A 26467-nucleotide genomic window follows, 5' to 3' on the forward strand; every position below is an offset into this window, starting at 1 on the left:
CAAGCTAGAGAAACAATAAACCAATAGAAAATACATCATCCAGTTAAGTCCGATGACACCAAATACTTATTATTAGGGCTTTACAAAGACTACAAAACTTTTCAGATGATTTATTTCACTGTTTCTGTCTATTTACATGATATGTTACATCAAAAATGTACAAAATATAAAATGTATACAGACAAATGTTTCACAAACAATTTCTGAGTTGTAAACTAGGTGGACTCACTGAGATGTATTGCAGGAAGTTTTGTATATGTGATATTGTGTGTTTGTGTGTTAAATATGGCAGGAAAAGATCTGCAGGTTTGCTCAGAGCACAGGTACAGGAAAGAGCAGCTTTCCTTTAGTTCTTTGAGTCAGTCAGGATGTACGCACTGACATTGTACAGCAGAAATGGATCCAGATTTTGGGGGCATGATGTTGGTCTGACTGAATCCTACATGCATAACATCAGTTGGAGTTTTATTAGGGCAATAGCACCGTGTAGGAACCTCTAGATTCAGTGATGCAGCTCAGTGCCATTTGAAAACTGCATTGATTTATCTTTGTTTTACAGCGAGTGACCACGGGGTGGCCACAAAGAGTTAATAGCACCAAATACACATCCTGAAGATAACATCCATGGAGGTGTACAGTATATGTCTACACAATGCCAAAGCCCTTAGGTACCTTCTGGTTTATATGCACCTATTTGAACCGGATGCCTCTTGTGGTAAAGGAGCACTCCCGGATATTCTGAGCAGTTTTAATGCAATCTGGTTGTAGCCTGCCATGACATATGCACTTAAACATTTCCAGATGTTTTGTCCCCCAAAATGTATTGGCTTCATATAGATATTGAAACATGCTCACTGTAGCATTGATAGCTCCTGCATAGTCAGAACAACTGTAAGTACAGGACAAACACACCAGGTAATAACAGCTTTTAAGGTTTGCATTCTGTATTTGTTTGCAACATACAGGAAATCTCAGCAAGTGAAACATCTCTTAACACCAACAGAATAAAATACAATTTTTTGTTTGCTTGTTTTTGATTTGATTTGTGCAAGGCTTTTTTTTTTTGTTTGTTTGTTTTTCTTTTTTCATATTTACATTACCCACCCAGTAGACTGTGCAAAACCAACCCACTTTTACAGTATAAACTCTTCCTCTTCCACAGTGGACATCACTGCTTCAGTGTTCTTTTATGCTGATTTTTTCATGTACAACAATAGCAATCAAAACAACATGCTAAAACTAGAAAAAAGAAAACAAAAACCAAAAAACAAAAAACATATATTTGTGCTCATGCTGCATCAAGTGCATCCAGCTCTGCTGGATAAAAATTCAAAACATCTATCCTCCAAAAACTCCATTCCATGGGACCAAATGGATTTGAGCCTATTTTCTCAGCATTTAGGTGGCAGTGGAAGTGGGTTTGGGTTCCTTGTGTTTTTCTGAGGGTAGGCAGAGCAATCTATTCACAAGATAAAAATATTATATAGCAACTGTTCTTTCTCCTATCCATTTCTTTAAAAAATCATGATATACAGATATGAGGCTACTGTGTTAACTGACGTTTTTTCATTAGTAAATGAAGAAAAAAAACAGTGTAAATTACCAATGGTTTAGGAACTAAACCAACTGTAAAACTGTTCTAGAAATCTGTTTTAAGGCAGTGAGACAGCACCATAAGAAATGTTCCTTCTTTCACTGAAAAGGCTCAAACAAATGAAGCCCTAAGAAGCCTTTAATCAGTGTTGGTTAATAATTGGTATAAAACTGTTGTTAAGGAGTGGGCAGGTGGTTAAAAAAGACCTTTGTGGTAAAAACAACTTTATAAAATCTGTGACTCGTATACTAAAAACTTGATGGAGCGCATCACCGTGACCATGGCAGTTAGAATTAAATTGGCACTTATCCAGCATATCACAGTCATGTTTTCTGGTGATTGCACAATACTGTTTGTGCTTTCTGAGTTACTATCATCATCTCTGACTCATTTTGGAATGGGCAGTAGCGTACAACACAAACACCACTGCAGTCCTGTGACCAGCACCATGCGGCACAACAGAGGTTAGAAGAGAATTAGAAGACTGCATTGTTCATGCAGTGCCTCAGGGTAAACTAAAGGGAAAAAAAAAAAAAAAGAAAAAAAAAAGAAAACCAACAAGAAAAACCCAAGTTGCACTGTAAACGTACAGAGAAACAGAGATGCAGAGAGAGAGGCAGAGAAAGAGAGAAAGAGAAAGACGAAAAGAAAAAAAAAATTCCAGTTTGGCTAACATGTGTGCAATCTGCTTAGATGCCCTTGATTTAGGGCATTTTCCAGTTGACAAATGGAGTCTCACTTGGCTCCGTAGGTATCACAATGCCTTGAAATTAAACTAATTCAAGCTTTCCACTTCAATTTTTCTTCCTGACTTTGCAGTTAGGTCTCCTGCCTACCTACAACACACCATTCTCATTCAGGGACCTCGGCGTGCTGCTTTAATACTGGCAGTGGTCTAGTGGAAACAGGTTTTACCATAATCCTCCACCAAGGTTTGTCCCTTTCAGAGAGTCGATTCAAGGGACGAATCCAAAATGTCGTCGTGGTGGCTGGTGCTATCGCTGTCACAGCTTTGTGCGCTCGAATAGTTGGCTGCCTCTTGAAGCCTCATTAGCATATTCATCTGAAAGAAGAAAGAAATGTTTACATAATCTTGTCTCATTTAATGCTGCAGTGGCCGTGTTAAAATTTAATTAAGCTGCATTGCTGTACAAGGTGTGCTGGTATCTAGCTGAGGGGACCATACAAAAGGATTTCGGAAAGGGCAGGGTGTCAGCGGCTTCTCCTGGCACCCTTTTCCCTACCTTCTGGTCTTTAAATAGCAGTGTGCATTTAAAGGTCCAGAGAGCCAGAGGGATATAATGGAGCTGCCTGATAACTCTCATTCAGGGGTGAGAACGGCTGCAGCTGCACCACCAGCAAGGGAAGGAAGCCATATCACAGCTGGACATCTGGGCCCATATTTGGAGACAGTCAAGCTTCCAGATAATTTTTGGATGGTGTAGATGCACCATATTGAAAATGCAACTGAAAACATAATCACACTAACATATACCCTCTGCAGGAGAGAGATGGGGAGGGAGAGAGCACAGGGTGGACTGAGGCCAGCTACTTCCAAAACCGGTCCCATCTGCTGCTGAGGGGCTGACTGCAGCAGGGGAACAGCAACCGACCTTCCTTCCTGAGAGAGGATGAGCCCCCACAAAATTAATTTGGGCATTATTAGGACTTGAAGTCCATCTGAAAAAAAAAAAACAAAACACATCAAAAAGCAGCATTAAGTCCCAGAAAATTACTTGGATGCTCAATGCCTAACTGTATATAACCATCAGGATTTTATTTGTAAAACATCCACTTCTGCCAGCATACTCAGGGCTGCAAGCACTGTTGACATTGTGAACACAATTTTATTGTTTTTAAAGGAACAAATGATCTGTCTTTAGAAAAACATAATAAAAAAAAACAGACAAAGAAACAAAACAAACAAACAAACAAAAAAGACAATGAAATACCAAAGAGGCAAAGATATCCTTGTGTGTGTGTGTTAAGCACCTTTTCCCTGTTTGCTCATGAATCCTTACATCTCTATGGTTTCAACCCACACTGTTTGCAAAGCTTTCTCCTGGAATTGAAGAGTGTTTAATCAGGAAGCTTTTGCTGGAGGTTTATGTAAGTATCCATGCCTGAATATACTGGATATATGCAGTGGGTGTGTAACACAGCCTACTTGTGAAATGCCCTATTTCCTCAAGGATAGTCTTTGGATATGCTTGTGCTCCGCACGTGTCAGTGTCTCTCTCCTGGTGAAATCCACCTCAAGCCCCAAGGCTTCTGATAACTAGTTGGATAGAGGAAGCTGTAAGCAACTGATCACAGTGTGCAGGGAGCAATGGTGGCTGGACACTGAACTCTGCCTGCCCAAGTATTTTCACCTTAGAGGAAGGGGATGCATGTTTGCTGGAAGCCTGGAAAATAAAACCTCTGGCAGCCTGAATCACAGGGTCAGTTACCCCAAGGCTTATGTTCTGGAAGACAAGAGATCAGATGACTTGATTTCCCACATTTCCTTGGGGTTCAAGGTCTGAGTATGAGTACCAAACACTTCAGGGAGGCTGAGAAGTCATTGCTTTAGCACTGATATGAGTTAAATACATTTTCCTCTCAAATATTCCCTTTTTCAAAGGGCTCCCTATGTTCCAGAGGTTCAATTCTCTAAAATAGTATTATGAATTATGATAAAGACTGTCTATAGAGAAAGTACTATACAGAAACAGCAGTTCAATATATGCAATTTAATATTCCATTATCAGAGGAGGCAATGGTAAACCCAAGCATCTGGGATCATATTTAAATAAAACAATACATGGCACTTAGGGAAATAAACCTCTTATCTTTTAATGCCACTATACTTGCATTCCTTTTACATTGAGACTGCTATACAGTCATCAGTTATCTTGAAATGTTCTGGGGAATGGGAGGATAACAGTCTAATTTGCATTTCCACTAAATTCTCTATGACAGCAAAGTTAGATAATGTGAGTTTCTCAGTGCTTCATTTATAGAATGTAGAAGACAAACAGTCCAACCTGGAAAAGGTGTTTTCAGAATAAGCTGATTAATCAAGTTGCTTAAGAATGGTATCCAAACATTATAAAGATTTCTGGGCAGATGCAAAATGCATATTATTTAGGGACATACTAATGTGATGGTGATACTTGCCCTCTTGCTAGATATTTCTGTTATTTTCATTACTTCTTATAAACTGTAGTAGGATTAATTCTAAAAGCACACTTTGGAACAGGTACACAGTACATTTTTTACTGTACAGTGTAGAATTTAACATGTGACAGTGAAATACATACTGAAAAACATTTTTCCCAAAGTTTAAATCTTACCAAGGGATCCCCCTCCGTATCAGTCTGTGGAACATGCTTTGAGGTTGTTCCTTCTTTTGCTGATGCATAGCCTTCATAACCAACATCTTCTGGTCTTAACTGAAGTAATGATGGCCAGTCATGTTGCAGAGTTGCAGAGCTCCATGGATAGGTATCAGCTACCCACTTGGAAGGATCCTCCCAGGGTGCCCTCTTACCGTACATCTGTAGTATGGATAAAGCACGGGTAAGTATCCTACAGAGCTTCCAGTACCAGTTGTAATAGCAAACAAAAGTTATCAAACATACCTAAACCATTTTAGTAAATGTTTTGTTTTTAGACATGCTCAGCACTCAAATATGATACAACATTCAAAAGACCTCATCTCCATTAGTGCTCCTTCAATACCCAGAGTAGCTGCAAGTTGAAAAGCACTCTGTAACTGGTGATACTTGTAGGCAATAGTGAGAGTTACAAGTTTTTGACACAATAAGCAATGAGACCTTTTGGTAACTTGCTTAAGGCATATCAGTGAAATTAACTCAGACCTATCTAAAGCATTCAAGTTAATTGGATTTTGTTTGAAGTGAATTAGGAAGTGCCAGAACTGATTGTTCTCTTCTCCTAGCAAAACAGGATGCAGAAGCAGACATCTGTCCACACCTTGAGATCTTTCATGAGGTTAATGAAAAGAAGAAATTCACAAAGGATAGATTTTCCCTACCATGAAGCATGAAAAGGCTTATGCATCTGGAAGGACAGGAGGAAGGAAAATTAAGGAGGCCCAGAAGCTTCCTCACTAAAATGCACTCTCCCTGTAGTGCTGCTCAGAAGCAACATGTTAACTGAGAGACCCTTGGTTGCTGCTTTACAGATTTCCTTTAGCTGTGTTATGTGTGACAATGTGATAGTGACAATGACACATGGGGCTTGGGAGCCTGCCGCCAGAGCTTTCCATGATTTCTCCTAGCTCAAGCAGCTTCACACAGTCCAGGAATGAGTGTAACATTGGCAGAGGCATTGAGATGGTCTGTACTCTTCATGGGAGTTAAACAGCGAAGGATTCTAGTGCTAAAGCCAGAGAGATGAGTTGTGCTTATCATTGTAACACCTGCTCACAGGCACTTGCTGAATCCAGAGCTTCAGTTTAGGCAGTCAGTTTGACTATATTGTGTACAGAGATACTCAGACTCCTTCTGCCCTACACAGAGGTTCGGCTGCTTAGCAGGTATCTGCTTAAATAAGCTGAAGTGTTTCTCATGGAGGTAGCAAGCTAACTCCTGATTGTAGGCAGCATTTCCCCTCATCTGAGAAGAACAGTAACTAAATCCCTTCTGGAATCTGGGGCAAGGTTTGTAAACTCCATGCCTGGCAAGTGAGTTTACAAAGTGCTATGCTAGAAAGTCAGTTTCTACCCTTCTCTGGTACCAGGAACATTTAACTATACCATAAAAAAGATTTCTGTTTATTATTAATAATACTATTCTATGGAAGGCATCCAAAGCATATAAAAATTGGAATGGTTCACAAAACAACATATTTTCTTCTGTCTGCTGCCATCTTCTGCTCCAGAATTGAAGTTTCCATTTAAGTACCTACCCTGTATGCTTGGAAAAATATGAACATGAAGAATATCACCTCATTTTTATGGCTGATCTAAACAAGTGCTGTTAATCTCACTGTGGCTGTTCTATCAGATGTTTGGCAGTTTTTTGCACAAGGCATAAACACACTGTAATTCCCAGAGAGGTAAACAGTTGTAGGAAAGCATGAGATACTCAACAGGCAAGATTTGAAACCTCCATCTTATCAGTATGTCACTATGTCAATACAAGGCCATAAAGAAACTGCAGCTGCTTACACAGTTCTTTGACTATTCCAAAACAATCCCCTCTGCACTGTGCAGTAATTTTTTCACTGTTACGAGTGGCAAAAATATAGCTTTTCCACAGTGCATCTTTTCAGAGGGCAGAGTTGCACTACATGAAAGGAAAGGAAACAGGGAAAAGCCAAAAAAAAAAGTCTGGATTAATTTCAAGATTTATGTTTACTTGAAAGATGTGCAATGGTCCTAAATCTTAACCTATATATCTTATATATACATCTTATAGTCCTTTATATGGTGAATCTAGTTGTAGCCCTCCTTCTATCAAAATTGCTATTAAACTTTGCTAGTTCAGTAGCAATCAATGGAGAATGTTAAGAGAGTAGAACTAGTGTTAATGCCTGGAGAAGAAAGGATGGAGGGAATGGTGAACTAATAGCACAATGAACTAATATCCACAACGAGAATTACAGTCAGGAGAAAACCTTTGCCCATACAGAGGAAGAAAAAAGGAGAGATCAAAACTTGAGGAAATATAAATGGAAATGCAAGATACAAGGGTAAAAAGGGACAGACCCTCATGTTCAGTGGGACCAAGGAGTAATCGATCTCAGTCTGGCTGGATATTTGTTCACAAGCTTTTCAATATGCCTGCATACATATTCATGTACATAGTCTGGGGAGGATCAGGCAGACCAATGCTTTTTTCTTACACCAGGGTAAGGGCTATTAACTCTCCCATGTAGAGGCTGGTTGAGACTGCCTTATACAGGGAGGCAATCTGAACTTTATTAAGCATTGCTATGAACTCTATTTAAACAGAGGAAAAAGAACCTCCCACCTGTCAAAGAGGTGAAACCCTCTTCATAAAATATTAGATATGCTACTGCTGGAGCAGAGAAAGACAAATTTTGTACTTCAGGTTATGAGCAAGTCAAAAGGAGCCCAACAGTGATTTTTATAATCCCACCACAGATTTCTTGTAAATGCAACAGCATTCACAATTGGATGCATTGGTTAAAAGTAACTTGGAGAAAGACTGTGAAACTAAGAAAAAAAAATGCAGGGAAGCAAATGACATACCTGCAGTCCCTCTCTCACTGCTTCCAGAAGATATGGCACCAAGGAGTAGTTCCAGAGGTCTGTGAACCACACTCTGGAGCCATCAACATCCATAGGACAAGGGAGGAAAAGGCGGGGACCTGAGAAGTCAAATTGTGTATTGAAAGAGAAGAATTAGGGAGCATACTGAAAATAATCCTCACAGAATTAAAAAAGGAACACTGGAGTAAGCTCAAACATAGAGAATACTAATGCAGGGCTACAGTATGGGATCTATCAGTAAACTTCTATTACAAATGAAATAGTGTCACTTTATCCAATTCTAAGGCCTGATTAACACTTGAAAGTTTTAATGGCAAAGTTATGTAAAAAGATGACTTCTTGCTAACATAGCTATTCCACCAGAAGACCTCAGGTACAGATATGTCTCCCACTTGCTAGTTTGCTAAATGATGATAATTTACTTGAAAGTCTTTAGCAACCAAGGCATAAATAACAGGAAATATATACTGTCTTTCCATTTTCATTTCAACCTTGCTGGCAACACAAACCAGTCACATTCCCCACACTTAGGCTGTATTTACCACTGAGAGATGACAACTTTTAAAAAGAGAATTCAACCTTCAACCTTTAGATCTCTAAAATGGTTAGTCTACATCTTTATTTCAAACCACTCCACCAAGACTCACCAATGGTTACATCTGAAGAACTGTGTGTTTCTAGGAAGCTGTTGAGATGATGCCATGTTTTTGGGATCCAGTCAATGATTTTGATGAGCTCATTATTGCGTATGTTCTTTTCTATTTCAGTCTCAATCAGTTTCCTTCTCAGATATCTGCCCAAGAAGCCTTTAACAGGCTCTGTGTGATTAGCACACAGCACCCACCTGTGTAGAAACGATAAATGTCAAGTAGCAATGAATAGCAAGTATATAATTTCCTCTTAAACATACAGATGATGATAATGTCATAAGCTTCAAAGTCTCGTGAGCCAGCACATACAAAACTGCTCTGGTAAACCATGTTATTCACTGTTACACTTTCCATCAGGAATTCAAGGCATTGCTGAAAACAAATGGAATGCAAGAATGCCATTATGTTCAGCATCTTTATAGAGATGCTGGAAAGTATCTTATCCCAAACACCATATCAGCACAGAAGAGCCACAGAAGCTAAAACACTTTGCTGTGATGAGACAAAGATCAATGTTTGTTGAAGAACTGGTCTGAGAAGCAGGGAGCTTGAAAGTTCTATGCAAACATGGCCACAGTAAAAACAGAGTGAATGTACCTGAAATTGTGATGCAGCTCCAGATTTGGTGAAGAAGAAACTCCCTGGTTCATAGTTCCAATAATATAGGGACTGGAAAGAGAAGTAGTATGTTTTGTTGAGGGAGAATCCTTTCAGATATTCAGAGAATATTCTTTATTCTTAGCTGCACTACGCTAATTTTGAAGAAAACGTGGATATGTTGTAGTTTTAGATTTAAAATATTTCTGTAGTACCTTTCCTTTTTTTTAATGTAGTACTTTTTTTTTTTTTTATGCTTATTCTTGCATGATTTCCCTCTCTGCACATTTGTAGTTTACTAGCACTCATCTGTAATAAAGAAATAAATGAGGCAACCCTGTGTTCATGTACCTCATTATTTTGTAGTAAGCTTAGAGTTTTAATTTCAGAAGGCAGTGAATCTCATGAGTAGGACATAGCATGCAGTGATTTTATGAAGAGAAGTCCCTTTGATGGTGCTTTTACAATAGAAATAGCCAATGTATTTGACCAGCAGAAGTCCCAGAAAACATTATTTTTTATTCTTGCTTGGCAATAAAGGACAGTCATCAAGCTTTACACTTCTGCACTACTACAGCTCACAGGAAAACTGTCCACCAGGTATAGAGCTGCTTCTGCATGGGTTCATGGGTTCACACATGTCCCACATTCTACTATTATAAAGCACATTTCTTTTTACTCTCTCATAAACTGTCTTCAGGGTACTAATGAGCTTGTGTGATCTGACAGGGCAAAAGGGATAAGACCCTGATTCAGTCAAGGATTTAAGTACACTCTTAAATTCAGTGACACATTTACATCTCGCTGAGATGCACGTACGTCATATATATAAAGCAGGCACATAAGTACTTGGCTGAAGAGGGTCAAAATTATTGAAGTCGCTAAATTAAAAGACCCACATAGGGTCATAGCCTAAGGGAGTCTAATTTTTCCCTGAGATATATTATTTTGCAAAGTAACAAACAGCTTTTACCATTTTAATTGCAAAATGTGTGTGGAAGGGGAGAAAATAGCTTCTACCTACCATTTATTATATTTACAATTGAGGAAACCATTGAAGATGTCACTTAGTGAACTGATGTGGTGGAGATTATCCAGAATTATGACCACAGGGAGGTCAGCACCATTGTTGTCAGCACTGCATTGTTCAGCTAGGTTAGCTAGGTATTGTCGCAGATCCTTCAGTAGGATTAATGAAAATCAGAAAGAAAAAAAAAAATAACCCAATTAAACCATAGATGCAATTTCAGGGGAAAAGATTTTCAGAAAGATAAAGAGGCTGCTACAGAGTTTCACCACTGTGGACAGTTCAGCTGGATGAGCACATGCAGGAGGACCTGCTTCTTAGACAGGACAACATTGAAGCCACATGCTAAGATGAACAAAGGCACTAAACTCAAGGCAAGTGACTGAAGCATATACATTCCCATTTGGTGGACACAGTCCTTAGAAACCTGCGGCAAAATATCTTATCTCCATTGGAAAACAGGTTGCAGTGAAATATCCTATACATTTCTATGAATGCTACATTTATATGCATATATATATATATAAACAAAACAAAAAGAAACAAAGAAGCAACCCAGCCCCAAATTGTTACACAACCTAGGCATATTGAACTGCTTCCTCAGATATCTCCTTTTACTATTCTCACTGAAAATCTGTTCAACCTCTTGGGGATACTCTATTACACCTCATAATAAAGTTCCTTGTGTAAATATTTTTTGTCAGCTATCTGTTTGGCTGCCATATATTGCTGGAGTAAAAGCAAGCTTTCTATAATCAAAACCTTTTATATTTTCCCTGACACTTTGTTGCCCTTGAGGGTCTGGGTTAGTCAAGTTTTACAGCTGTATCTCTAGAGGTGTCTAATTTTGTCAGTGTTAGGAATGTTCAGTATTACAGGCAAAGTTCCTACTGCCATTTCACTTCCTGGATCAGGAATAGCAGATTTTTTTTTTTTCTCTTTGAGGAGAATATGCAACCTTTTTCTTATTTCAAGAAAGACTTGCTTGGCTTTTTATGCTCTGGTGTCTTTAGGGAGCATCATGGTTTTCTTCCAAAAAGTACCATCTGTATTATTCAAGCACACTTGGCATTTTACAATGATGTTTTTTCTTTTTTTACTACAAACTCTATGTAAATTGTCTTAGAAACAAAGGAAAAGGAGAAAAAAACAGCCAACCAAAACTAAAACAAAACAAACAAAAAACAAACAAACAAAAATACACCACGTACAACAAGTAATTTTCCAGCAACTCAGAAGTTTGCTCTTTCACAGGACAATATCTGTTATGAATGTATATATGGTACAGCAATAAAACATGAACACATTCACTGCCAAAGAAAAAGGCAACACAAATGCTCTGCATTAAGGCAGAGAAAAGTGATGTTTTTACTGGAATGGTCCTCTCACCCCTTTGAGATCTGTGTATGCTTCCTTCTTACGCTATGTTAACATTCGTTATTTTCTGTGCAAATCAGAAAGCTCTGGGCAAAACTTTTCCTTTTCTTTCCTAGGGTACCAAGTTAGGAGTATACTCAGTTCAGGATAGCAAGTCATTAGTATAATCTGGGTAGTCATATTAGAAGCTTGATAATCTGAGCTGTGTAAATCACTCTGAGTGTGACATGATGCATGAAGTCATTTTAATATGGTCAGCTTCCTGACCAATTCATGTCAGAAACCATGGCAGCAGTCATATTTATGTAGTGTTTATTAAGAAGCAGCACCCAAGAGAGTAGTTCAAAATCCTCATTCTCAAACCTTCACTAACAATAAACTGCTATTACCACTACAGAAAAGCAAGTTAGACCAGCTTTTTTATATATCCAACCCTTCTGACAAAGGAATTACAGACACTTTAAGAACTAAAGTTACATAGATGTGTGACTCTGCATATATCCTTAAGATGAATTTCCTCAAATAAGGAAAAGTTCTGACTCCCTTTGCAGTAGTTTGTTTACAAGAGAATGATCTGGTCTCTAGTCTTCCCTGGGATTGGAGACTGAATCCTTGTAGAAAAAGATGCTAACTGAGCAATACAACAATATGCCAATTATTAGGGTCTACTCTATATTCTCACTAAAAACAATATGAAGGCAATAGGGTGTCATTTCAGTTGTAACTTACCTTGCTTGACTTGTGATCTACGTTAAAAGTTGCAATTGCATCCTCAGTTTTTTTCCTGCCAGATTTAGTTATAACATATTCAGCCATCCTATTAGCTAAATAGGTCTTTCCTGTGCCACTGGGTCCCGAAAGAATAATTCTGCGATGCTCCATTAGTAAATTAAAGTAACGCTGAGTAATTGGCTTAGGAATTAACGTGTCAAACACAAAACTGTCCAAACTGTTTTCTTCCACTCCTGGAACAAAAGAAAAGAAAAATGGCTTGTCTTCATCCTTGGTGCCATGCTCTAAAGCAAGGTGAGATGCATCTTCCTAAATCAGACTCCTATCAAGGGGCTCATTACTGTGGAAATGCTTACACCCTGCCACAGGGCCAAAATATTAAATAGTATCAATGTCAGTGTGACTAGAAAGATGGGAGAAATGAAATCAAGTTAAATGTGCAAAGAAGGCTCAGCAAGGCGAAGGTGTGTGTTTCAGACACTATAGGCAACCAAGATAAAAAAAGAGGTCAATGTGACAGCCTCAAGGCTTGCTGGTTGTCATAACAATATATGGACAGTTCTTCTGAAGGCCCCCCTCCAACAGCAGATCCCTACAGCTTTTTAAATGTCTCAAATTTCTCCTGCGGTACTGGGTAATGCATAAATATTTTGATCATAATCTCTTTTTTTGTTTTTGTTTTTGGCTACTGTTCAGAAATTTGTATTTTGCTATGATTTGGCCATCAGAAAATGAAAGGGATATTCTTGTATTTGCCTTAAAATGCCCTACTTTGTTAGACATTGTACAATATCTAATAATATTGTACAATACCTAAACTCTACAAAGAGTTTGTGTGATAAATGCATCTTTGAACTGGAGACAAAATACAGAAAGGTTAGGACTTAGGAAAAGAAAAAAGTATTGGGGATTTCAGTGATGGACTGTACAGTGTCTGCAAAAATATTCTAGTATTCTTAGGGTTTTACCTTTCAGGTTCACAGTGATGATGTTATTATCTCCAACCAGATATCCACAAGGCAGCAGTTCAGGCACTTCTAGGCTATGGGCTCTAATTACATCCCCTATAGAATAGCTAGCAATGCAGTCAGAGCTTAAACCCAGGCTAGTAGCTGGGTCCACTCGGAAAATATATTCCTGAAATTATATTAAAGTATAAGATATAAACATAGATTAGATATGTGGTTATTGAATGAAAGAAGTTTGAAAAATATTTTGGTACAGGTGAGTTCATTTGGCAAGGAGATTCTTGCAGTCATATTCAATAGAAAATGATTATGATGATGTAAAAAGTATAGCAACATTAATCATAAAGGTTAATACTGGTACTAGCTATATGTTAAAGAAACAAAACAAACAAAAAAAAAACCCCACTAGTTAAGACAAACCAAAATATAACAGATTTTTCTTAAGTGAGAGAGACTATTGAATTAATACTCGAGCTAATTTTTCAATGCCTTACCTTAAAGAGACGTCTGATTACACCATCTAAAACGTCCCACTTTGTTTTTCCACTGACTCCGATTGATCCTATCAGATACGCATGTGTTTTTTGATCCTACAAAGAAAGATTTTGAAAACTGGACTAAAAATGGAGGCAATTAGTTTGCTATAAAGATTCATTGTTTTTCCAATAAAGAAAAATACTATTTGGAATGTGATATTACAGCTTTGTTAATTGTCTCTGTGCTTGAAATACATATAGATGACATTACTTTGGTATATCTTTATACAGAAGGAAATACAGTATCTTAATCTTCTCTAAAATTTGATCTGCATTTATAGAGAGTTGAATGTAAATAAAAGATGCATAGTATTAGGAATATTTCTGCAACACAGAATATGAAAATACAATGGAATTCCAAATTGATTACCTAGTAGTATATTCATAGTTGCAGACTAAGAGGCCAAAGGCATAAATCTAATTTATAACCACTTTAAAATAGAGTTAGCAAGTCCCAAAACATCTTACTACTAATTAAACTGAGAATTGGTAGTGTCTGAGCCACCACAAAGGCAGTAAGAGGCCATATGACAGTAGTCTATGGAGAGTGTGTAACTGTACTGAGCATGGATGACAAAGGAAATAGCTGCTGTCTTTCCAATATTTACTGAGATCCTGACTGAAAATACTTAAAGGATCTTAGCTACTGTAATGCAAGATTTGTCAGAGAAGTAGTTCTGTGACTAGACCTTTGGATAATGAACTTACCTTGGCTCGGCTATAGCCCTTGTTTATAGTAACTAAAATTTTCACACTGTGGCCTTCTTTGTGGAGTGCTCCATCTGTGACATCATCCAACAAAATATCTGTAATAAAAGAAGAGACAAGATCAACCTGACAAATCACACAGTTATGCTTACCTCATCAGTTCAACACTTGCTCCAAAGGTTTTTTGGTTAAAAGGAAATCTTGACATCACAACTTGAAATCATTTTCATCTGTATTAATTCTTATTTTTCCTCTTCTCTTGAAGATGACAACAATTTATAATTTCTAATTTTTCTTGAAGCAATATTAGGAGATTTAATCATGTAGAAATGAATTGGGAAACCAGAAAGAAATGAATACTTGCATCACAATTTTGCCTTTGCTTTCTTTCTTGGAATTTGTTCAAAATAAACATACACCCACAAAGTAATGTTGTTTAAAACCTAAATTGAGTTTATACCTTTGGGCACTCATTGTGCCCTTTAGAATGCTGTCAGGAGAAAAACAACAAATCCTTTCACCAATATGTTTGCTGCTACAGTAAAATAGCATTTTAATTTCTTTCCAGCTGATTTCTTTACCTTCTGTACACATGCTATGGACAAAGGCTTTTTTTTTTTTTTTCTTTTTTTCTTTTTCCCCTGCAGTACAGGTTTACAAAGAGAATGTATTAGAAAATCACACCACATTCGTCCAGAATATGTGACTCTGTATTTAGCCATTCCTCTAAGAAAAGCTTTTTGTTTTCTTGCAGGTAAAGAGCAATTCTGATCTGTGTTGTGCCTCTGTTTCTAGCTCTTCTATCTGCTCACTAATCCCTAAAATGAGAATTATGGACATATTTTTTACTGAAGACTGAGCCTGCAGCTTTATTGCAAGGGATAAAACTGATGCCTCCAGAAGTTCTCTCAGCAATTTTACTGTTAGACATTTAAACTAACTAATAAATTAGGAGAGATTACAGATTTGCATTTTCTTCAAAGGTCAGCACAGTAATCCACTACGCTGAATCCTGCTCATGCTTATTGTGGTGACTGAAGAAACGCATTGACTTCGTATCATTCTTTGCACAAGGTTAGATACCATCCCAATTAAAGAAGGTGTCAGTGAGATTTAGTCATGGAAGTACTTGCTCAAAGCAAAACCAAAAAAGGCTTATCAATATGAGTTCAATTAATGTATTATAAGCAAGTAGGTCCTTATAAATTTTTTGACAATCTACCATCAGACCTATAAAGTAGAGATCTAGAAAGCAGATTCTGTTGGATTGTTTATTTATTGTTTATTGATTGTTTATTTATTTTTAATGGATCAGATGAAGAAACATTTCTATTGTGAGTTTAAACAAATCAAATCTATGCCTGTTTTGTTCCAGGAAGCCAGTTCTTCTGTGCCCCCAACGCTAAATGTTTCACTTCACTTGTTTTGCATTTTGGCATATATGACAAACCTTAAGAGTTTCCATAATGTCACAGTTCATCTGAGAGCAATTTACAATATCTCTGATCCTCCTCTGAAACATTTCCAAATGACCCTCAGGTAGCCTTTCAAATGCAGTTTTCTGTAAGTCTATAGGAATGAGGCACCACTTTTTAGCTAGAAAAAAAAATTCCCTCTACTACTGAGAGCTCTCTCTCACTGACACAAGAGGCTGAGAAGAAATGTCCAAGGGGTTCTAATTCCAGGGGAGTGCCAATTGTTTTAACTACCTCTTGCTCAGCCCCATCCTTAGCTATGTTATGGTGGCCCCAGGGGAGCTTTTGTTAGAGCTCTGGCAAACTTTTCGTCAAACACTACTGAGAAACTCCTGTACTGGTTCTTGTTTGCTGTTCTTTCACCTATCTGGAGGAGCTGGCCATACCTCTGGGAAGCAATGAATAGCTTTGGTCATTTCTAGTTGACACTGGTCTCCCAGTAAGTGCCATGGCATTTGTAGTGTGATGATAAAAAGCCTTCGTTATCTCTCTCAGCTTAGTTTCCAGCATGTTTAACCTCTTCATATCTCAGGGACTTTTGATTAGTAGTACTTCAGCTGCCTCAGAAACCCCACAGGACTTGGTAGGAAGCTGTGACCCTTCCAAGTTCTCTGGCACAGCAGCAAAATGATACTCATGATGACCAAAAAGTCTGGATTCATGATCAAATGATATCCTCCACTCCTCATTAGGCACCCTTATTTCTTTAATTTCTTATAACCAAAAGTAATTACTTCGCATGCTAGAAAAACATTTTGAACCTATAACACAGAAAATTAAAGCTTATATTATGTTTATTCCTATATCTAGACAGAGTTAGAGCCAAGAGACAAAGTGCTAATAGCTGTTATTCATAAAAGAGTTTCTACAATTACCATTTAAAAAAATCTACTCTACTTATTTATTTATTTGTTTTAATGTGTGCACATGTGTGAGCAGGGACAATAGATAAATGTTTTCTCCCTGTTTTTGTGACACTTTATTGTATACCACAGTCCAAGTTGAGTTCATCCATTCTAAAAGTTAAAACTGGTTAAAAAAAAAAAAAAAAGGTTGGGATGTAAATAAATACATACTGATTTTCATATAAAATTTGATATTAGCCAGAAGTATTCAAATACGCATGTAATCAATGACTGGCAAGATAATATAACTAACTGCCAACCCAAATTACAGTCAGGCAGTTTGGCACATTCTCAGCTGTAGTCTTGCCTAGACTCTTTCTACAATTATTACCCACATTTTTATTGCTTCCAGAGACTGCATTATACCTTCTGTGGAGTCTACGTTAATGAGTGCTGCTCTGCTTCTGCTGTGCTTCTGGTTCTAATGTTAGAGGCAGCACTTCTGTTTCTTGGCTACGTTATGAAAACAAGTGTAGAAGGCTTATTATCATAAACTCTATGACATGAAAAATAATCAAATGTTAATGCTCAGGATGTGGATCACAGTTTTGCTTGCTTGCTCTCATTCACAGAAGACAATGAGAGTGCTTAATAAAGCAGGCGGGTTTGGCTCCTGTCATGAATGGTGATTTGGTCCAACATAGGCTAACTAGATTTACTGCGTTAAAAAAGTGTAAAGGATAAAGCTGAGAAAACCTTCTGCCTCAGATGCAAATATGAGAAGAAGTTAAGGGAGCTAACTGAATAATTAAAAATAAAAATAAAAATAAGAATAAGAATAAGAATAAAGAAGGAAAATTTCATGTACTATGTTCATTTGTCCCATATGGACAAGAAAAAAAATATATATATATATACACACACAGTTGTCATATACTGCAAAAAAATACTACTCTTTTCAAATCACTTGTAAAACAGATGATAAAATAGTATTGTAAACTAGGTAGGTAGAGAGTATCACTGCTGGAAACTGAGGAAATAGAATGAACACTCTGCTGTTAGCATTCAGAGCCTTCTAAAAGTTAAGTTTTCAGAAATGTCTGCTAAGATTGTTCTTCATCTCCATTAGTGAATATATATCTAATGTTCACGAGTGATACGAGGCATTTCACTTTTCAGGCATGCCTCTGGTACGTGGCCCCTTAAAAGGATGAAAACTAATAAATTCTTACTAATTGCTGAGGCATGCATGTGCTCAAATTATGTTTACCTGATGTAACAGATTCTGTGATGTTTAAATTGTTCAGAGAAAGTCCTAGTGACTGCCGTGATGAAGAAGATGATGTGCTGCTTGAAGACTCTGAGGACGGCCGAGCAGGCTTTCCAGTATTTCCAGTCTCTGCCTTTAAACGATCATTTTCAGCTTTCAGTATCTCTATTTCATTCTGTATTCACAAGAAATCAACATAAAAGCACAGGAGGTTACTCTTTCAGAAAACCACTGGCAGTGCTTATCCTGGTGCCTGCTGTTCACCTGCAGGAGATAAGTGGTTTAGCAGTTTCATGGCAGCAGGCAGCACTGTATCAGAGAGCGAAAGCCTTCACTTCTGAAGTGAAGGGAAAAAACCCTAAGACCTTGTTCTACCTTTTGCTTGAGACAGTTCCTAAACACCACAATCTTCAATCTTCTGTGCTTCTTATACAGTTGACCACAGTACAAGTGTGAGAAATTCCTCAGCTATCCTCAGTTTTAGAAGTTATTTTTAATCACCAAATATCTTAGGTCAGTTAAAGTTATTGTTAAAATATTAGATGTGTCAGTGTTCCTAAGGTCACAGAAATGATTATTGCCATTGAATGCAAAATTTAAGCAACAACATCACAGAGGAGAAAAAAAAAATTAAAAATACAAATTCATATTTTAAGTTTCAAAACCCTCCTTAGTAGCAGATAAGACTTTTTGATCATTCACACATGAGATCGTTCATGTAATTGCCAGCAAACCCTCTTTGATGAAAACGTACAGTGACAGATGAATCAGCACAACTAGGAAATTTTTTTAGCTAAATCCTCTGTGGTGCCAAGTGATCACTGGATGTACAATAATAAAATGAAAACAGCCTGGGAACAGCCTGGTACTAGCTAGATCTATCTTTCAGTTGCTTCATGAAGTGCAGCACAAAGCAACTGCTTATTCTTGCAGACCGTTTTGCACATCACATTTAATTCCACGTTCATTAACATTCTGCTAAAAGTCCTATTCTTTTATGAAGGCTGTTTGGCTGGCCCATTATAGAAGTAAATCATAAGGGATCGCATCACACACATGCACAAAATGCAACTGCTACAAAAAGACTAGATCATATAGGCAAAAGTGAGAAGAAGGTGAAAGGGAAGGGCCAAATAAGGAAATATTGACAGAAAAAAATAGGTGAAAGCCCAAATTTAGCCTTGGGTTCACATCAGGATCTACAATGAAACGTGGTTTGTAATCTTAATCTACTCTGCACTGTATGCTGGTTAACTACACTATTCTTAACAGTATTCCATTCAGCTGTGCTTTAGATTTTTAAGATGCTTTGAATACACACAGTATTCTTTTTTCTTTCTTAACAATCCAACTTTTTCCCCTTCCCAGTCCCCATCAGTTCTCCAAAATGTCACCAAGTCTGCCATATCCAAGGTGGATGTGTCTTTTGGGGAAAACTTGAAAAGAAGTGATTACCAGTGACACCATCTGAAGCAGTCACTTCTGCCCAGCTTTGGTGAAATTCAAACTTTGGTGGCATGTGACTAGAGCAAACCTCTCTGGAGATTTCACTTGGTTTAGGTCCTTGTAGCCTGGTTTAAGACTGTAGAGCACAGATCTGCTGAAGGACTTCTGTCACACTCTGTGTGGATGTTGTGGATAATTTTGGGCACCCTTCCTGACACTAGATACTTTTATGTGGGCATGTAGTGGGTTTACGTGGCAAGGTTTTGGTAGCAGGGTGCCATAGCGGTGGTTTCTGTGAGAAGGATCTAGAAGCTGCCCCATGTTTGGTAAGGGCCCCACTGCTGACCAGAGCCGAGCCAATAAGCGATGTTGTTTTGTGCCTCTGTGAGAGCATATTTAAGAAAGAGAAAAAAACGCTGCACCACACAGCAGCTGGGAGAGTGAGAGGAGTGAGGAATGGCCTTGCAGGCACCAAAATCAGTGAAGAAGGAGGAGGAGAGGTGCTCCAGGTGCCGGAGCAGAAGTCCCCTGCGGCCTGTGGTGAGGACCATGGTGCAGCAGGATGTCCCCCTGCAGCCCATGGAGTACCATGGTGGAGCAGGGCTCCACGCTGCAGCCCGTGGAGGAGACCATGGTGGAGCAGGTGGCCCTGCACCGACGGAGGCTGCCGCCTGTGGAAGACCCCTGCCGGAGCAGATTCCGGGCTGGACCTGTAGCCTGTGGAGAGGAGCCCACGCAGGAGCAGGTGACCTGGCAGGAGCTGCTGCCCATGGCGGACCCAGGTTGGAGCAGTTTGCTCCTGAGGGATGGACCCCGTGGTACGGACCCATATCTGGAGCAGTTCTGGAAGAGCTGCTGCCTGTGGGAAGCCCATGTCTGATGAGTCCATCAAGGACTACATCCCGTGGGAGGGACCCCACAGCACAGGGGACGAGAGTGACCGAGAAGGAGCGGCAGAGAAGAAGCGCTGTAGACTGACCATAACCCCCATTCCCCCATTCCCCTGCGCCACTTGGGGGGAGGAGGTGGAAGAGTGTGGATGGAGAGGAAGGTGCTTTTGGTATCTTTCCTTTGTTTCTCACTTCTCTAGCTTGTTAGTAATAAGCAATAAATCTTACTATCTCCCAATGCTGAGTCTGTTTTGCCCGTTACAATAATTACTGCGTGATCTCCTTGTCTTTATCTCAACCTTTGAGTCCTTTTCATCGTATTTTCTCCTCATTCCATTTTGAGGAGGGGGAGTGAGAGAGCAGCTGTGGTGGAGCTTGGCTGCCCACTCAAGCGGAACCACCACAGGGCAACAGAGCTGAGTCCCATAAAGCTACATGATACAGAGAAGAACAGTGACATTCTTTCTATATTTTTTCAGCCTCGTGTAGGGGAAAATCTTCTGACAACAAAGTCAGTGATGCTGGATACAATAATTTAATTACGTTTCATATAGTTTGCTTCTTCAAGCCATGAGTAGGTTAGGAATTAGACACTATGAGAGGGTATGCACATATTTCCTCCATGGCTGAAGCATTAAAGTTCTGTAGAAATTTGCTTGTCTGTCATGTAGATTTCCCCAGCCATAGAGTTTAGATAACACATATCCTCTGGGCAGGGATAATACTTTCTTCTATCACTCTTAAACATTTTATTTATTAATATATGCTAAGACCATTGTTATCATTCTAATAGTGAACACTTATCATACCCATCTGTTGGAAGTATTGTCCAACTGTATTATAGCAGTTTATTTTGTATCAACATTTTTCATAACCAAAACAAAAACAAAGAAAATATACCAAACATTCCTTTGGTGTGTGCCCCTGTGATCACTTAAACTACTGCACTGACCTGCATGCGGTTCATGGCTTCCCGAATCTGATCCAGATGATGTGCAGAGCTGAGGGCTTCAAGACGAATGTCTGTTAATTTTAGCTCTTTCTCCCTCAGCTCACTCTTTAGCTGTAGAATAATTTCAGCCTCTGCCTCTGTGCACTCACAGATCCTATAGAGGAGCAGGAAACAGGCAAGAGATTAAAGGAAGGTTCTCCCCCCAAAGCAGTGTCATTACTAAGTATCAAAGTACAGAAAATGCTTGCTGCTGGTGAAACCTAAGAGTGAAGAGAGAATCCTATCAAAGAAACATGAGAAGGCTCAAATTGCAAATAATAAATAAATAAATAAATAAAAGAAATTAAATTGAAAAAAAAAAAAAAAAGAGGAAAAGAAACACCTCTCCAGATGAAATGATCAGCCTGGTTTATACCTCTTTAGTTTATTGGATAGTTCACTATGGGAAAAAAAAGCTGTTAAATTTTGGTCAGAAGTCTTTCATTGACTGTGCATCACCCATGGGTTATAACTTGATTTTATATCTGTATTGTTGCTTTGGTGCAAAGGTTATGGTTTTCCTATGTAGCAATAGTGAGAACTGAAGTATGCAGTACAGATCATTAGGCAATAACAATATTCTCTGTTTTGAACAGTACACAAAGAGACAGACCTTGACATCGTGATCTAGAAGATTTTATCTGTACTGGTTTTGATTTGCCTTTTGCCTATGGTTTGCCATTTGGAAATGTATGGTATCTGAAATAACAGGATTTTTTCCACTGAAAGATAGGATCAAAAGCCATCTCCATGTGATTATTTTTGTAAGCATTAATTTTAATGGAAGAAACCACTCAATTCTGAGAAAAGATCAAAACATGACTGGCCTAGGCATCCAGCCTGTCCAATTCCCATTTCAGACTGTTTTGCCTCTATGTGTCTATCAGACCCAAATCTGCTGCATAACAGAACCAGTAGAAAATAAAACACTGAATTTTGAATAAATTGTTATACTATGCAATATTTTCATCCAATTCACTAAATGTTACATGTTCTTTATTACTGTCACTGTAAATAGTTAATATTTGCAGAACAATTTAAATATAAAAAACATTTTATAACAATAAGTATTATTATTGTGATTATTACTACTAATATACAAACAAGAAACAGAGCTCAAATTTAATTGCCAGAATGCATGCAAATGTATTTTTGGAAAGAAGATGCAGCACTCTTCAGGTCAGCAGTTGAGTATACAACTCCATGCCCCACACTCAATTTTACCGGGATCTATGCTTGTAGATCACATGGCCGTTATGCCTTTTCTTTGGTGGCCAGCCTAGAGAGGACCTGCATACACACGTATTGGACAGATGCAATTGGAAGAAAGTAAAGGTAATGTTTTAGAATATGAGACTCAGGGCAAGAAAAAATATATAAAGAAACTGTAAGCAAGGGGAAGCTGATGAGTTCAGGACAAATGAAAATATGGCAAATTGAAGAAAAAAAACAATATTATTCAAAACGTGTACAAATATTTTAAATGTGAGTAAAAATTAATAAAGGCATTTACTAGGATTTTATTTTCCAAGTATTATGGTACAATTCGTGGTTTGAAGTGCCCATAACTACACTAACAAAGTAAGAAATGAAAATTTCTTTACAGGCATATTTTAGCTTATATAGCAACTTGGACATCTGGAAAGTCATGTATCTATTTGTTGGCAATTTTTTTTCCCCACTGCATTTTGGGGGTGAAAACGAATGAAAATATAACTTGACAAGCCAGCTTCATAGAAGACGAAGCAGAAAGCCTGGCTCTGGTTCTGGAAGAAGCAGGAAGATGATGAGTAGACTGCTAACACAAGCAGAATGGAAGCAGAAAGTATGAATACAATTTTCTTTTGCAAACTCTGGAGCTTGTCAACACTCAGCTCCTGCTACTGTAAAATTCAACAGGAAGTTCTGATTTCATCAAAAGGAAGAAAACCAAAAAGATAAGGTTGCATTCCTGAGCAGTCACAGAAAGAAGCTCAGAATCTTGATCTGACTTCAGACAATGATTCAGATTAGTACAAAATAAATCATTTTATTTTTTCTACCTTATGACAGTCTTGGGATTCAGAAATAATTAGGTTATTTTGGGTAAAGGGAGCTAAGCCATCATCTTTAAGCAGAGGTTGCTGTTGATTACAAAAACTCTTGAAAGAAACAGAATTTTAAATGATGCAACGGAAAACAGTCTTTCAAAGAAAGTAATGTTATCAGTATAACATACAAAGAAATTAATCTAAATAAATACAACTTGTGTGATCTCCCCACGGAAGAAAAGGAACCTATGTTTTACTATGTAGAAAGGTCGCAGTAAAAATAAAAGGGGTGGTATAATAAGATCAGAAAATTTTGTGTTCAGAAATGTTACAAAGGAAGAACTAGAAGTCTATGAACTGTGTGGAGATTAGGAAGTCCAGGCTCAGAGACAACGATGGGAAGAGCTTGGGATAAAAGACTAATCATGTAGTATTGCCCTTGATAAATTCAAGGGATCTGCACACCTAGAGAGCAAATCCAAGAGACAGAGAAGAAAGCAGGGTTGGAAGAAAGAAAACAGTTTAAGGTTATGAAAACAGTTTTGTGAACCATCAATAGACAATGTAGTTGATGAACAGTGTTCTGTTTAACTTCAGGCACTTTCTATTTAGGCTTTTACTAGTGATTTTAAAGTTGATAACAAATCAGATTTGAGGGTACCAAACATGTAGAAATCCTCCCCCCAGAACATACATATACTTGAAATAATAAAAGTTTCTTATAAAAGAAACAATAAAACTAGACAGCTAGATGAGATACTCCCTAGTAGGTTGCACGGAATGTGTGGAAAGAAAAACTTTTACTGTGGAGCAGTTCCTTTTGTAGGAATATTTGCTGTCAAATTCCTAAACCTAGCAATAAAAATCCTTAAGGTCTATCAAAAACTGATCATTAAAGGCACCGACCTAACACAGGGAAATTCTGCTTGAAACCTCAGCAATTAGTCACTACAATAGAATCCCCTGAGTACTTTAAGGAAGAATAGTCATGCTCTGATTATTCTCAGTCAGGACAAGAAAAGGAAGGCTGGCACCAGTAACATGCATTTGAGTGTGCAATCAAAGAGTCAGATTTCCACACACTGGAAAAAGTTAGGAGTTTATAAAAATTAAAAAAAAAAAAAAGTGGAAGAATATGAATGAGGACTGAGAAATCTATAAGAATGTATTAGAAAGAAAAAAAATCCACAAACTACAAGCAAACAAACAAACAAACAAAAAAAGATGATTTCATAAAGACAAAATGAGACAGCTTTTGATTGATGACTTGTTCTCAGCCTTGACACAGTAAATGTTGATTTGAATAAAAATAAAAAATAAAATAACATCCTGCAAAGAATTCCAAACTCTAAAAGAAGAAGAAAAAGATTTAAATAAAAAAGGAGTTATGAAATAGAGAAATTAGGAACGAAAGGATGAACATTTTGTGAAAATCCAAAGCTAGCAGGAAAATAAAATAACATTTTTTAGCATGTTGTGGAGAAAGGCAACTTTAGTATTTGGCTTTTACTAAATGGATATGATCAAGTTGTTAACGGTGCAGGAAGAGTACAACATGAGCTTTTGGATATTCATTTGTACAGAAATTTGTACTGCTAGATAATTTTCGATAAAGGCTGTGAAAGAAAGGAAAATGCTAAGAAAACGCTGCCAGTGTCTAAATGGAGTGAAAATTGCAAGAAACCTAGCAAATGAATGAAGCAAGGGAGTAAAAGATCACAGCTGTTGACAATGGTTTCTAATTTGCAACACGTTTGAGGAGGCCTGTCCTACAGTCCATCCCATTTTGGAAGAAACATTTGCTAAGAGAGAGAAACTTACGCAGATGCTGACTGTGATGGTTTCATTGATGTTGCCCCACACTCTCCTGAGCTGTGGGACAATTTGGGTGATGAAGGAAGAGAGGAATCTGTCAGCTCTTCTATGTCAGAATGTGAGGAAGGAGGCTTGGTGGACTTCTTCTTTCCAAAGGCCTGTTTGAAAGAGCTTCTTAGCTGGAAAACAAACATAGAGCAAGATAATTTTCCTCGTTTCGGCAATTTGCATGCAGATAATGTTTCGAAGAGTTAGTTTGCAGATGCCATCCTAGCCACTGCCTGAGGTCAGTATACAGAAGCAAGGTATTAACATATGCAACACAGTATCTCTAAAAACATGATACAGTGTTTTTTTTTGTTTTTTTTTTTTTTTTTTTTCATTTATTAATCCAGCGCAGCGCAAACGTAAGTCTATGGAAAAGGTGCAGGACTGAGTGGTGCAGCTATGGCAGAGGGGTGCTCATTTAAAGCCATTAAGCCCCAGTGGAATCCCATTCCCATGGCATTCCCTTCCAGGGCTGGCTTTAAATAACCACTTCACATCTAGAGCAGGCAGAACCTGCTCCTTCTAAATGCTGAAATGAAAAGACAAGTCCAATTTACTGGGTTTGCCAATTAGCTTTCCAGATAAAAATTTGATTGATCAAACTATTTCAATGCTATGTTTTGGATCACAAGCAAGAGGACTTAAGCTGGGACATGAGGCTTGCTTTGCTGTACTACTGAGAAGAATGTTAGCTGAAAGGTATCTACTCTTCACTGCAGTTTCCTTTAGAGTAGTAAGATCTTTGAATGTGAAAGCATTGCCTTTTCTCTCTAGAAGCTCTTACCAGTATTGAAAAGGGACAGAATAGCCAAAGAGCCATTTATTTCAGGAGCCAAGATGACATCAGTTTTGTTTGCAGTGAGTTTTAACTAGCCCATTCTTTGATACATTTGTCTAAATACATAAGTTGGTCATCTTTAGGAAAAATGTGTTGTTTAATTTATTTATTTTCAGAAAGGTGTTCTGATTTAAAATTGAATAGAAGTCAATGACAAACCTCTATAAAAATGAGGTACTCAAACATGTTATGTTCATGATATAATTGGAGAGTGGGGAGTGTGACCATTGATCAGAGAAACATTAAGTATTTTCCAGATCATGATATCTAACAAGAAAGAAATGGATTTTGGCTACACTCCCCCTTTCTATAGTCTAAACTTTGAGATTAAAATGAATAGAGGCAAACTGAGAAGACATACAAGATAATCTGTTTTAAGAAGGTGT

General features: G+C 37.9%; 1 protein-coding gene across 2 annotated transcripts in view; it reads right to left on the minus strand.

Moving 5' to 3' along the window:
- Positions 1 to 2537: 2537 nt before the first annotated feature.
- Positions 2538 to 26467, minus strand: part of NAV3 (neuron navigator 3) — a gene marked incomplete at both ends in the record, with an annotated part of 270085 nt that continues 246155 nt past the window's right edge. Inside the window, 14 exons of one of the 2 annotated variants that reach the window (XM_084295257.1) lie at positions 2538 to 2657; positions 4930 to 5133; positions 7818 to 7936; positions 8486 to 8682; positions 9086 to 9157; positions 10110 to 10264; positions 12219 to 12454; positions 13190 to 13358; positions 13684 to 13779; positions 14434 to 14531; positions 18024 to 18198; positions 21312 to 21465; positions 22575 to 22640; positions 25202 to 25374. In XM_084295257.1, coding sequence (XP_084151383.1) covers positions 2538 to 2657; positions 4930 to 5133; positions 7818 to 7936; positions 8486 to 8682; positions 9086 to 9157; positions 10110 to 10264; positions 12219 to 12454; positions 13190 to 13358; positions 13684 to 13779; positions 14434 to 14531; positions 18024 to 18198; positions 21312 to 21465; positions 22575 to 22640; positions 25202 to 25374 — 2034 coding nt within the window. The remainder of the gene's footprint in view (positions 2658 to 4929; positions 5134 to 7817; positions 7937 to 8485; positions 8683 to 9085; positions 9158 to 10109; positions 10265 to 12218; positions 12455 to 13189; positions 13359 to 13683; positions 13780 to 14433; positions 14532 to 18023; positions 18199 to 21311; positions 21466 to 22574; positions 22641 to 25201; positions 25375 to 26467) is intronic. The other variant, XM_084295258.1, reaches the window with a different exon arrangement.

This window comes from Netta rufina, assembly GCF_964035555.1.
Source record: "Netta rufina genome assembly, chromosome: 1".
Classification (NCBI taxonomy): domain Eukaryota; kingdom Metazoa; phylum Chordata; class Aves; order Anseriformes; family Anatidae; genus Netta; species Netta rufina.